The 13,221-nt window shown below is 44.6% G+C and overlaps 1 protein-coding gene across 5 annotated transcripts in view; it reads left to right on the top strand.

Annotated features, from left to right (window-relative positions):
- gphna (gephyrin a) overlaps positions 1-13,221 on the top strand; it is a 173,767-nt gene that overhangs the window by 152,663 nt on the left and 7,883 nt on the right. For all 5 annotated transcript variants that reach the window (XM_082955756.1, XM_014211285.3, XM_045723618.2 and 2 more), the window contains 7 exons: positions 699-791; positions 1,008-1,063; positions 3,888-4,007; positions 4,388-4,446; positions 9,546-9,699; positions 9,933-10,054; positions 10,289-10,376. In XM_082955756.1, coding sequence (XP_082811882.1) covers positions 699-791; positions 1,008-1,063; positions 3,888-4,007; positions 4,388-4,446; positions 9,546-9,699; positions 9,933-10,054; positions 10,289-10,376 — 692 coding nt within the window. The remainder of the gene's footprint in view (positions 1-698; positions 792-1,007; positions 1,064-3,887; positions 4,008-4,387; positions 4,447-9,545; positions 9,700-9,932; positions 10,055-10,288; positions 10,377-13,221) is intronic.

Genomic DNA, 13,221 nt, shown 5'->3' with positions numbered 1-13,221 from the left:
TACACACACACACACACACACACACACACACACACACACACACACACACACACACACACACACACACACACACACCTATCTTTCTTTCTCTTTCTTTCTCTCTATTCATTGCTCTCCATTTTCTACTCTCTTTCTATCTTTGTCTTTCTCTCTCTCTCTCTTTCTGTCTTTCTCTCTCTCTCTTTCTATTATTCTATCTTTCTATCATTCTCTCTCTTTCTGTCTCTCTCTCTTTTTTCTCTCTTTTTCTCTGTTATTCCTGGCTCGTTTTCTCTTCTTTCATGTGCTGAGAGTGATCTCCCCGCTCTCTCCCTAGAGGTGCTTGTCTCTGCTTGCCTGTGTGTGTGTGTGTAGGAGAGGCTGTAATAAGTAGCTCCTCTGCGTTAGCGTCAGAGCTAGTTAGCATCACCCCTTTCTCTGTCACTCACATATAGCAAAGGTTTCATGTGATGTAGGCCTTTCTGTGTGTCTGGCTTTTGTCCTCTTCACATTCAACAACAGCTACTCAACACTCTGCCTCCCCCGTGAGGGACACCACCGAGGGACACAGCCAAGGGACACAGCTTATCCCGCCAGCATGCATATCACATCTTGTGTACTCCTAAAATGTATGTGTGAAATTACAACCTTTTTTCTCCTCTCTCTGTTTCTATCTCTCTCTTTTTCTCCTTTCTTTATCATATTGTATCCTACTTTAGATGGGATGGGTCGAGTCTTAGCTCAGGACGTCTATGCCAAAGACAACCTGCCTCCGTTCCCTGCATCAGTCAAAGATGGCTACGCCGTGCGAGGTGAGACGCCAGTTCTCGTGGGTGTAGAGTTCAGTAGTTTGAGAGATTACACACTTTTTATGCTTGTTTTTGTGTGAGTTTGACCCTTGCAGCTTGTTTTCAGATATAGAGGCATTACTGTTCTCCCTCTCCCTCTCTCTCTCTCTCTCTCTCTCTCTCTCTCTCACCATCCCTCTCTCTCCTTCTATTTCTCATCCCTCTCTCTGTTCCTCTCAGCGGCCGACGGTCCTGGAGATCGCTTCATCATTGGGGAGTCACAGGCAGGACAGCAGGTGAGCTCCTTACAGTTTGAGCCCTGATATTTTGGAGTTTCCCTCCCTCCCTCCCTCCCTCCCTCCCTCCCTCCCCCTCCCTCCCTCCCTCCCTCCCTCCCTCCCTCCCTCCCCCCCCCCCCCGTGTGTCTCAGTGTATTCCCATAGGCTATCCTGCCATGTGGAGCTACACAGGTCACTGGCTCACTGTGATTACAAGATAATCCACAAAGACAGACCCCGTCTCTCTCTCTACCTCTACACAGAGACAGACCCCGTCTCTCTCTCTACACACAGACAGACCCCGTCTCCATCTCTACCTCTACACAGAGACAGACCCCGTCTCTCTCTCTACCTCTACACACAGACAGACCCTGTCTCTCTCTCTACCTCTACACACAGACAGACCCCGTCTCTCTCTCTACCTCTACACACAGACAGACCCCGTCTCTCTCTCTACACAGAGACAGACCCCGTCTCTCTCTCTACCTCTACACACAGACAGACCCCGTCTCTCTACCTCTACACACAGACAGACCCCGTCTCTCTCTCTACACACAGACAGACCCCGTCTCTCTCTCTACCTCTACACACAGACAGACCCCGTCTCTCTCTCTACACACAGACAGACCCCGTCTCTCTCTCTCTACCTCTACACACAGACAGACCCCGTCTCTCTCTCTACACACAGACAGACCCCGTCTCTCTCTCTACACACAGACAGACCCCGTCTCTCTCTCTACCTCTACACAAAGACAGACCCCGTCTCTCTCTCTACCTCTACACAGAGACAGACCCCGTCTCTCTCTCTACACACAGACAGACCCCGTCTCTCCCTCTACCTCTACACAGAGACAGACCCCATCTCTCTCTCTCTACTCTACACAGACCCTGTCTCTCTCTCTACTCTACACAGACCCTGTCTCTCTCTCTACTCTATACAGACCCTCTCTCTCTCTACTCTTCACAGACCCTGTCTCTCTCTCTACTCTACACAGACCCTGTCTCTCTCTCTACTCTACACAGACCCTGTCTCTCTCTCTACTCTATACAGACCCTCTCTCTCTCTACTCTTCACAGACCCTGTCTCTCTCTCTACTCTACACAGACCCTGTCTTTCTCTCTACTCTACACAGACCGTCTCTCTCTCTACTCTACACAGACCCTGTCTCTCTCTCTACTCTACACAGACCCTGTCTCTCTCTACTCTACACAGCCTGTCTCTCTCTCTACTCTACACAGACCCTATCTCTCTCTACTCTACACAGAACCTGTCTCTCTCTCTATTCTACACAGAATCTGTCTCGCTCTCTACTCTACACAGACCTTGTCTCTCTCTACTCTACACACACCATGTCTCTCTCTCTACTCTACACAGACCCTGTCTCTCTCTCTACTCTACACAGACCCTGTCTCTCTCTCTACACAGACCCTGTCTCTCTCTCTACTCTACACAGACCCTGTCTCTCTCTCTACTCTACACAGACCCTGTCTCTCTCTCTACTCTACACAGAACCTGTCTCTCTCTCTACTCTACACAGAACCTGTCTCGCTCTCTACTCTACACAGACCCTGTCTCTCTCTCTACTCGACACACATCCTGTCTCTCTCTCTACTCTACACAGACCCTGTCTCTCTCTTTACTCTACACAGACCCTGTCTCTCTCTCTACTCTACACAGACCCTGTCTCTCTCTCTACTCTACACAGAACCTGTCTCTCTCTCTACTCTACACAGACCCTGTCTCGCTCTCTACTCTACACAGACCCTGTCTCTCTCTCTACTCTACACAGACCCTGTCTCTCTCTACTCTACACAGAACCTGTCTCTCGCTCTACTCTACACAGACCCTGTCTCTCTCTACTCTACACAGAACCTGTCTCTCTCTCTACTCTACACAGAACCTGTCTCGCTCTCTACATTAAACAGACTCTCTCTCTACAACACTCCACTCTGCTTTTTTTTTTTTTTGATTAAATGTATAATAATACATTTACATAGTACATTTTATAATTCTCACACAGCCTCCACTATGGACACACAGCCTCCACTATGGACACACAGCCTCCACTATGGACACACAGCCTCCACTATGGACACACAGCCTCCACTATGGACACACAGCCTCCACTATGGACACACAGCCTCCACTATGGTCACACAGCCTCCACTATGGACACACAGCCTCCACTATGGACACACAGCCTCCACTATGGACACACAGCCTCCACTATGGACACACAGCCTCCACTATGGACACACAACCTCCACTATGGTCACACAGCCTCCACTATGGACACACAGCCTGCACTATGGACACACAGCCTCCACTATGGACACAGCCTCCACTATGGACACACAGCCTCCACTATGGACACACAACCTCCACAATGGTCACACAGCCTCCACTATGGACACACAGCCTCCACTATGGACACACAACCTCCACTATGGTCACACAGCCTCCACTATGGACACACAGCCTCCACTATGGACACACAGCCTCCACTATGGACACACGGCTTCCACTATGGACACACGGCCTCCACTATGGACACACGGCCTCCACTATGGACACACAGCCTCCACTATGGACACACAGCCTCCACTATGGACACACAGCCTCCACAATGGACACACAGCCTCCACTATTGACGCTCATGTTCAAAAGTATATCTTGTGAAAATTGTATATAGTCGATTTCTGATAATTCAACTTCCCAACTGAAATGTTGATAACACTACTTCATGCCGGTAGTTATGATGCAGTTATAATGCCTTGAAAGATGCGTTATAAGCATGTTTAGCACTTTTATAATGTCCAACCTGCATGTGTGTCTCTGTAGCCGACCCACACAGTGATGCCGGGCCAGGTGATGAGGGTGACAACAGGGGCTCCTATCCCCTGTGGGGCGGATGCTGTAGTGCAGGTGGAGGACACTGAGCTGCTTCGAGAGTCTGACGACGTGAGTCAACACCCAACTTCTCTCCTTCTTTCCTTCTTCCCTCTCTCTCTCTCTGAAGACATGAGTCAACCAGCACTCTCCCTCTCCCATCTCCTGTGGCAACTTCCTGACCCCCTCTCAATTTATTTCAATGAACTTTATCCGCATGGAATATACTATACAAATACATTACAATAACGTACAATATGTCTCTCACCTCTCTGTTTCACAATTATTTCTCAACTTTCCCTCAATCCTTTCTCCTCTGTCTCCAGTATCTCCTCTCCACAAACAGCCTTTCTGTTTTGTACATGTAGACTTCACCTGCCACAAACCTCTTCCTGACAATAGTACGGAATGTACCGTATCTTCTTCATTAACCGCTCTGTTTGTCGTTGCAGGGCACAGAAGAGCTGGAAGTGCGGATCTTGGTACAGGCACGTCCTGGACAGGACATCAGGTGAGTGAGAAGTTTAAGTTTGTACCAGTCAGGACTGGTGGGCTCTATTTCATTTAAATCCAGTTAATTCAGGAAGTAAACTGATATTCCAGTTTTACTCAATGCTCTTCTGTAACAGAACTTTACCTCTAGTGCTGAGTGATTAACCATTTTCCCAACGCGCCATTTCTCTAGAGAGAAATCAAATCATTCACAAGAGAAACCAAGTTAAGAACCATGTGGGATGCTGGGCTGAAGGGAGTTCTAGTTTTCATGAAGCAAATATTCAATTTAGTTCAGCGCAGAAATGTGGTGATTAACTACAATCATCAAATCAAGCTTTATTTATACAGCACATTTCAGACATGCAATGCGACGCAATGTGCTTCACAGGATTTTTGGGGGGAACAATGAAAATAAAAGCTGAAATATTTACTACACAACAAAAGTAAGATAAAAACAAAAGAATGACAAAAACTAAAAGACTAAAAAGCACCCGGAGGTAAAACAAAGCTGTTTTAAATATGTCAACAGTTTCAGCCCCCCTCAGGTTCTCAGGCAGACTATTCCAGAGGCTGGGGGTATAATAACTAAAGGCTGTCTCTCCATGCCTCTTGGTCCCCCTCAGGTTCTCAGGCAGGCTATTCCAGAGGCTGGGGGTATAATAACTAAAGGCTGTCTCTCCATGCCTCTTGGTCCCCCTCAGGTTCTCAGGCAGGCTATTCCAGAGGCTGGGGGTATAATAACTAAAGGCTGACTCTCCATGCCTCTTGGTCCCCCTCAGGTTCTCTGGCAGGCTATTCCAGAGGCTGGGGGTATAATAACTAAAGGCTGACTCTCCATGCCTCTTGGTCCCCCTCAGGTTCTCTGGTAGGCTATTCCAGAGGCTGGGGGTATAATAACTAAAGGCTGACTCTCCATGCCTCTTGGTCCCCCTCAGGTTCTCTGGTAGGCTATTCCAGAGGCTGGGGGTATAATAACTAAAGGCTGTCTCTCCATGCCTCTTGGTCCCCCTCAGGTTCTCTGGCAGGCTATTCCAGAGGCTGGGGGTATAATAACTAAAGGCTGCCTCTCCATGCCTCTTGGTCCCCCTCAGGTTCTCAGGCAGGCTATTCCAGAGGCTGGGGGTATAATAACTAAAGGCTGACTCTCCATGCCTCTTGGTCCTAGACTTTTGGATAGTTAAAAGGCCAGGGCCAGAGGACCTGAGGGACCTACTGGGTTCATAACTTAAAAGCATGTCTGACATGTCTTGGGGTGCGCCATCGTGGATTGATTTAAAAACCAATAGAAGAATCTTAAAATGAATTATCAAACTCACAGGCAGCCAGTGACCATAATCCATTGTGCCTGTTCTTTCTTTCGCCTGTTCTTTCCAGCTCGGAAAGAGATGGATACACTTTTACGCCTGCTATGTTAATTCACCTCTATGGGCTACTCAACAGCCAGTTGAATCCTGTGGCGCGTTATTCAAATACCTTAGATATGCTATTACTTCAATTTTTCAAAAATATGACTATTTTACACCATTTTAAAGATAAGACTCTCGTTAATCTAACCACACTGTCCAATTTCAAAAAGGCTTTACAACGAAAGCAAAACATTAGATTATGTCAGCAGAGTACCCAGCCAGAAATAATCAGACACCCATTTTTCAAGCTAGCATATAATGTCACATAAACCCAAACCACAGCTAAATGTAGCACTAACCTTTGATGATCTTCATCAGATGACAACCCTAGGACATTATGTTATACAATACATGTATGTTTTGTTCAATCAAGTTCATATTTATATCAAAAACCAGCTTTTTACATTAGCATGTGACTAGCATGTGACTAGCATTCCCACCGAACACTGCCGGTGAATTTACTAAATTACTCACGATAAACGTTCACAAAAAGCATAACAATTATTTTAAGAATTATAGATACAGAACTCCTCTATGCACTCGATATGTCCGATTTTAAAATAGCTTTTCGGTGAAAGCACATTTTGCAATATTCTCAGTAGATAGCCCGGCATCACAGGGCTAGCTATTTAGACACCCAGCAAGTTTAGCACTCATCAAAGTCAGATTTACTATAAGAAAAATGTTATTACCTTTGTTGTCTTCATCAGAATGCACTCCCAGGACTTCTACTTCAATAACAAATGTTGGTTTGGTCCAAAATAATCCATCGTTATATCCAAACAGCGGCGTTTTGTTCGTGCGTTCTAGACCCTATCCTAAAGGGTAAATAAGGGTGGCGAGCATGGCGCAATTCGTGACAAAGAAATTCTAAATATTCCATTACCGTACTTCGAAGCATGTCAACCGCTGTTTAAAATCTATTTTTATGCCATTTTTCTCATAAAAAAGCGATAATATTCCGACCGGGAATCTGCTTTTAGGTAAACAGAGGAAAGAAAAAGAAAGCATTCGGTTGAAGCGGGCACGCGCCTAAGCCCATAGTACTCTGAGTGGCCACTTGCCAAAAGCGATAAAGTGTTTCAGCCAGAGCCTGCCTCGATATCGTTCAGCTTTTTCCCGGGCTCTGAGACCCTATGGAAGCCGTAGGAAGTGTCACGTTATTGCACAGATCCTGAGTCTTCAATAAAAAGAGCCAAGATGAAACACTACTTCTCAGACAGGCCACTTCCTGCTTGAAATCTTCTTAGGTTTTGGCCTACCATATGAGTTCTGTTATACTCACAGACACCATTCAAACAGTTTTAGAAACTTTAGGGTGTTTTCTATCCAAAGCCAATAATTATATGCATATTCTAGTTACTGGGCAGGAGTAGTAACCAGATTAAATCGGGTACGTTTTCTATCCAGCCGTGTCAATACTGCCCCCTAGCCCTAACAGGTTAAGTTAGATACACACAGACTGCATAGACAGCATGAGAGAGGAATGTACACAACACAAGGACGAGGGAGAGGGATAGAGACCGTTTGTGAAAGTATACCATATCTACTTTGAAGAACTAGTACAATTATTTTGTCAGACAGCTCTGCAGCATACTTAGGCAGGCTAGTCTTGCTAAATAGGATGACTGAAGACAGTACAGTATGGGAGAACACAGATAATGTTGTCTGTCTGGCTGGCTGTTACTGCCTGAACAGAGATGAGATGATGACTTTAAGGAGTGAAACATAATTAAGTCATTAAAAAAAGTAATGTACTGCAGTATTTTATTATTTCATAGTAATTTCTACCGAATGTGAACCTTACAAAGACAATGGAATATTTTAAATGTTTTGACAATTGAATGTTAAAAGCTCTAAAATAATTTTACATGTACATTTTTATCATTTAGCAGACACTCTTAGACAGAACAACTTACAGTTAGTGCATTCATCTTAAATAGCTAGGTGGGACAACCACATACAGTTCAATAAATGATTCATATTGCTTGACTTATTCCACATTTTGTTGTGTTACAGCCTATGAATGTGAGAGCAATTTTTTTCTCACCCATTTACACACAATACCCAATAATGAATGGGTATTAGAAATGTTAGCAAATTTGTTGAAAATGAAATACAGAAATATCTAATTTACATAAGTATTCACACTCCTGAGTTAATACATGTTACAGTCACCTTTGGCTGCGATACAGTTGTGAGTCTTTCTGGGTAAGTCGGACGTGATTGGGAGTACCATACGGCGGCGGGTTTGGCCGGGGTAGGCCATCATTGTAAATAAGAATTTGTTCTTAGCTGACTTGCCTAGTTAAATAAAATAAAAAAATAAAAAATAAAAGTCTCTAAGAGCTTTGCACACCTGGATTGTACAATATTTGCCCATTATTATTAAAAAAATTCTACAAGCTCTGTCAAATTGGTTATAGATTATTGCTAGACAAACATTTTCAAGTCTTGCCATAGGTATTCAAGCAGATTTAAGTCAAAACTGAAAGGTGAATTCATCTCACAGTGTCTAGTAGAAACCAGACTGAACCAGGTTTTTCTCTAGGATTTTGGTTGTGTTTAGCTCCATTCCGTTTCTTTTGATCCTGAAAAACTCCCCAGTTCTTAACAATTACAAGCATACCGATAACATGATGTAGCCACCAGTATGCTTGAAAATATGGAGTGTGGTACTCAGTAATGTGTTGCATTGGATTGGCCCCAAACATAACAGAATCTTTTGCACAGTATTACTTTAGTGCCTTGTTTAGTGCCAGGATGCATGTTTTGGAATATTTCTGTATAGTCTTCTTTTCACTCTGTAAATTAGCTTAGTATTGTGGAGTAACTACAATGTTGTTGATTCATCCTCAGTTTTCACCTATCACAGCCATTAGACTCTGTAACTGTTTTAAAGTCACCATTGACCTCAAGGTGAAATTCCTGAGCGGTTTCCTTCCTCTCCGGCAACTGAGTTAGGAAGGACGCCTGTATCTTTGTATTGGCTGGGTGTATTGATACCCCATCCAAAGTGTAATTAATAACTTCACCATGCTCAAAGGGATATTCAATGTCTATGGTGACATCGGCTCTGGGTCGCCACCGATGGAACTGGGGGTGCCTAGCCAGCTCGTCGGGCTGTTACGTCTGCTCCCGCTCTTCCCCCCCTCACTCCTATCATCTATTACTCACACCTGCCTTCCCTCGTGACGCGCATCAACGATATTGGACTCACCTGGACTCACTCATCACCTGTTTATTTTCTCCCCTATATTTGTCAGTTCCCTTGCTCTGTTCCCCGCTGCTGCATTTATTGTCTTTTGTTTGTGTTACTCGTTTGCTGACACTGTTCCTGTCTCGTTCCATGTCTGTTCCACATTAAATGTTTGACTCCCCGTACCTGCTTCGCCTCTCCAGCGTCACCCATGTGACACATAGTCTAGATACTGTGATCATTTTTTAACCGAACCGACCTCAGAAAGCACTGATAGCTCAGCACTATGTATTGCACAGCCATGTCTACAGTATCTGAGTGCCTGCCACTCACCCAGCCCCCTCTGTCCCTTCCTCCAGGCCTATAGGTCATGATATAAATCTTGAGGTACTACTAGGGTTGCCACACCGGCGGTCACGAGTCATGAAGGCAGTGAAATTCCACGTGACCATAGTACCAGTACTGTGTCTCTGCCACTCACCCAGCCCCCTCTGTCTCCCCTCCCTCCAGGCCTATAGGTCATGATATAAAGCGTGGGGAATGTGTCCTGTCCAAGGGTACCCACATGGGCCCTTCTGAGATTGGCCTGCTGGCCACCGTAGGAGTCACTGAGGTGGAAGTGCAGAAGTTCCCAGTGGTGGCTGTCATGTCAACTGGCAATGAGGTGAACACACACACACACACACACACTATTTTGCCATCTCTCATGGTATCTTTAATACCTGGGATTGTGGTGGCAGGTAGCCTAGAGGTTAGAGAGGCAGGTAAGACATCAACCGATTGCCGGTTTGAATCCCAGGTTCTGACAGGAAAATATTGCAGGATGTGAGATGGTTTCCTGTAGAATATGAACAGTAACGTAACCTTCTTTGTGTGTGTGCATGTGCGCGTGTGTAGCTGTTGAACCCAGAGGATGACCTGCACCCAGGGAAGATCAGGGACAGTAACAGATCTACACTGCTGGCCACCATTCAGGAACATGGCTACCCTACCATCAACCTGGGCATCGTCGGAGACAAGTCAGTCAACAACACTCAATCATAAGCTTCAGTAACAATGGCTTCATCTACCCTCCTAGAAAATATTGGGCTGGTTTCCTGGACACACTTTAATCCTAGTCCTGGACTAAAAAGAATGCTCGATGGAGAATCTGAAAGCACAAGGCTAAAATCTGTGTCTGGAAAGCTATAGATTAATCTACGATCAGAAAGATGGGAGGGTATGAACTGTGACCTGTGACCTTTCTCCTACAGCCCAGACGACCTCCTTAATGCCCTGAACGAGGGGATCAGCCGTGCTGATGTCATCATCACCTCAGGAGGTGTGTCCATGGGAGAGAAGGTAAGATTATATAAAATACATTTAAAGTTTAAAAAGAACAAGGTGATAAGCTTCACTGCAGACCCTGGTTCGATCCCGGGCTGTATCACAACTGGCCGTGATCGGGAGTCCCATAGGGCGGCGCACAATTGGCCCAGTGTCGTCCGGGGTTACGGGAGGCTGGGGTAGGCCCTCATTGTAAATTTGTATTTGTTCTTAACTGACTTACCTAGTTAACCTCTATGGGCTAGGTGGGACGCTAGCGTCCCCCCCGGGGTGCACTCCATCAACAGCAGGTGCATTTCAAGAGCGGCAAATTTGAATCCAAATAAATGTCAAAATTCAAATTTTTCAAACATACAACTATTTTACACCCTTTGAAAGATAAACATCTCCTTAATCTAACCACGTTTTACGATTTCAAAAAGGTTTTACGGCGAAAGCATAAATTTAGAGTATGTTAGGACAGTACATTTACAAGAGTTGTGTGTAATGTTTTGTCAATTCAAAGACAGGATCACCAAAACCATAAAACCAGCTAAAATGATGCACTAACCTTTTACAATCTCCATCAGATGACACTCCTAGGACATTATGTTAGACAATGCATGCATTTTTAGTTCTATCAAGTTCATATTTATATCCAAAAACAGCGTTTTACTATGGCATTGATGTTGAGGAAATCGTTTCCCTCCAATAACCGGCAGTCAAGTCAACACCACAAATGAAATAATTAAAATTAGAAAACATTGGTAAAATATTATATTGTCATTTAAAGAATTATAAATTTACATCTCTTGAACGCAATCAACTTGCCAGATTTAAAAATAACGTTACTGGGAAATCACACTTTGCAATAATCTGAGCACTGCGCCCAGAAAAATACACGTTGCGATACAGACTAGACGTCATGTTGGGGAGATCTAAAATCGAAAATACTATGTAAATAATCCATTACCTTTGATTCTCTTCATCAGATGTCACTTCCAGGTATCACAGGTCCATAACGAATGTAGTTTTGTTCAAAAAAGCTCATCATTTATGTCCAAAAATCTCCGTCTTGTTAGCACATGATCTAAGCCAGCCGGACTTCTCGTCATGAACGAGGGGAAAAAATATATTTACGTTCGTTCAAACATGTCAAACGTTGTATAGCATAAATCATTAGGGCCTTTTTTAACCAGAACATGAATAATATTCAAGGTGGACGAATGCATACTCTTTTATAACGTATTGGAACGAGGGTACCCAACATGAACTCGCGCGCCAGGTGTCTAATGGGCCATCATCGTTCCATGGCTCTTGTTCGGTCAGATCTCCCTCCAGAAGACTCAAAACACTTTGTAAAGGCTGGTGACATCTAGTGGAAGCAATAGGAAGTGCCAAAATATTCCTCAGCCCCTGTGTTTTTCAATGGGATAGGTTTAAAGGTAATACAACACATCAGGTATCCACTTCCTGTCAGAAAATGTCTCAGGGTTTTGCCTGCCAAATGAGTTCTGTTATACTTACAGACACCATTCAAACAGTTTTAGAAACTTTAGAGTGTTTTCTATCCATATATAATAAGTATATGCATATTCTAGTTACTGGGTAGGATTAGTACCCAGATTAAATCGGGTACATTTTTTTTATCCAGCCGTGCAAATACTGCCCCCTAGCCCTAACAGGTTAAATAAAGGTTAAATAAATAACAAATGAGTGGTGAGGCAGTGAGCTTATTTAGATGTATTTTTATGAGGTCACTGTGTTTGTGAGAGCATATTAAATGGCTAGGGGCGTTGTCCTTTGTCAGATGGCATCATTCTAATGCTACACGCAGTTGAGACAATGGGGCTAGGGGTGGAGTTTGGTCTCTATGATGAACCTCGAGTACTGTGCATCTGCTGTTCTGATCCAGCTGTTATACTGCTGTTCTGTTCCAGCTGTTCTTATTCAGCTGTTACTCCTGCTGTTCTCATCCAGCTGTTATTCCTGCTGTTCTGTTCCAGCTGTTACTCCTGCTGTTCTCATCCTGCTGTTACTCCTGCTGTTCTGTTCCAGCTGTTACTCCTGCTGTTCTCATCCTGCTGTTACTCCTGCTGTTCTGTTCCAGCTGTTACTCCTGCTGTTCTGTTCCAGCTGTTACTCCTGCTGTTCTGTTCCAGCTGTTACTCCTGCTGTTCTGTTCCAGCTGTTACTCCTGCTGTTCTCATCCTGCTGTTACTCCTGCTGTTCTGTTCCAGCTGTTACTCCTGCTGTTCTGTTCCAGCTGTTACTCCTGCTGTTCTAATCAAATCAAATTTATTTATATAGCCCTTCGTACATCAGCTGATATCTCAAAGTGCTGTACAGAAACCCAGCCTAAAACCCCAAACAGCAAGCAATGCATGTGAAAGAAGCACGGTGGCTAGGAAAAACTCCCTAGGAAAAACTCCCTAGAAAGGCCAAAACCTAGGAAGAAACCTAGAGAGGAACCAGGCTATGAGGGGTGGCCAGTCCTCTTCTGGCTGTGCCGGGTGGATATTATAACAGAACATGGTCAAGATGTTAAAATGTTCATAAATGACCAGCATGGTCAAATAATAATAATCATAGTAGTTGTCGAGGGTGCAACAAGCACGTCCGGTGAACAGGTCAGGGTTCCATAGCCGCAGGCAGAACAGTTGAAACTGGTGCAGCAGCACAGCCAGGTGGACTGGGGACAGCATGGAGTCATCATGCCAGGTAGTCCTGAGGCATGGTCCTAGGGCTCAGGTCCTCCGAGAGAAAGAAAGAAAGAGAGAAAGAAAGAGAGAATTAGAGAGAGCTTATTTAAATTCACACAGGACACCGGATAAGACAAGAGAAATACTCCAGATGTAACAGACTGACCCTAGCCCCCCGA

This window comes from Salmo salar, chromosome 09, assembly GCF_965601325.2.
Source record: "Salmo salar chromosome 09, fSalSal1, whole genome shotgun sequence".
Taxonomy (NCBI): Eukaryota; Metazoa; Chordata; class Actinopteri; order Salmoniformes; family Salmonidae; genus Salmo; species Salmo salar.
Note: the sequence above shows the minus strand (reverse complement) of the source record. Positions and strands in the feature narration are given on the sequence as shown.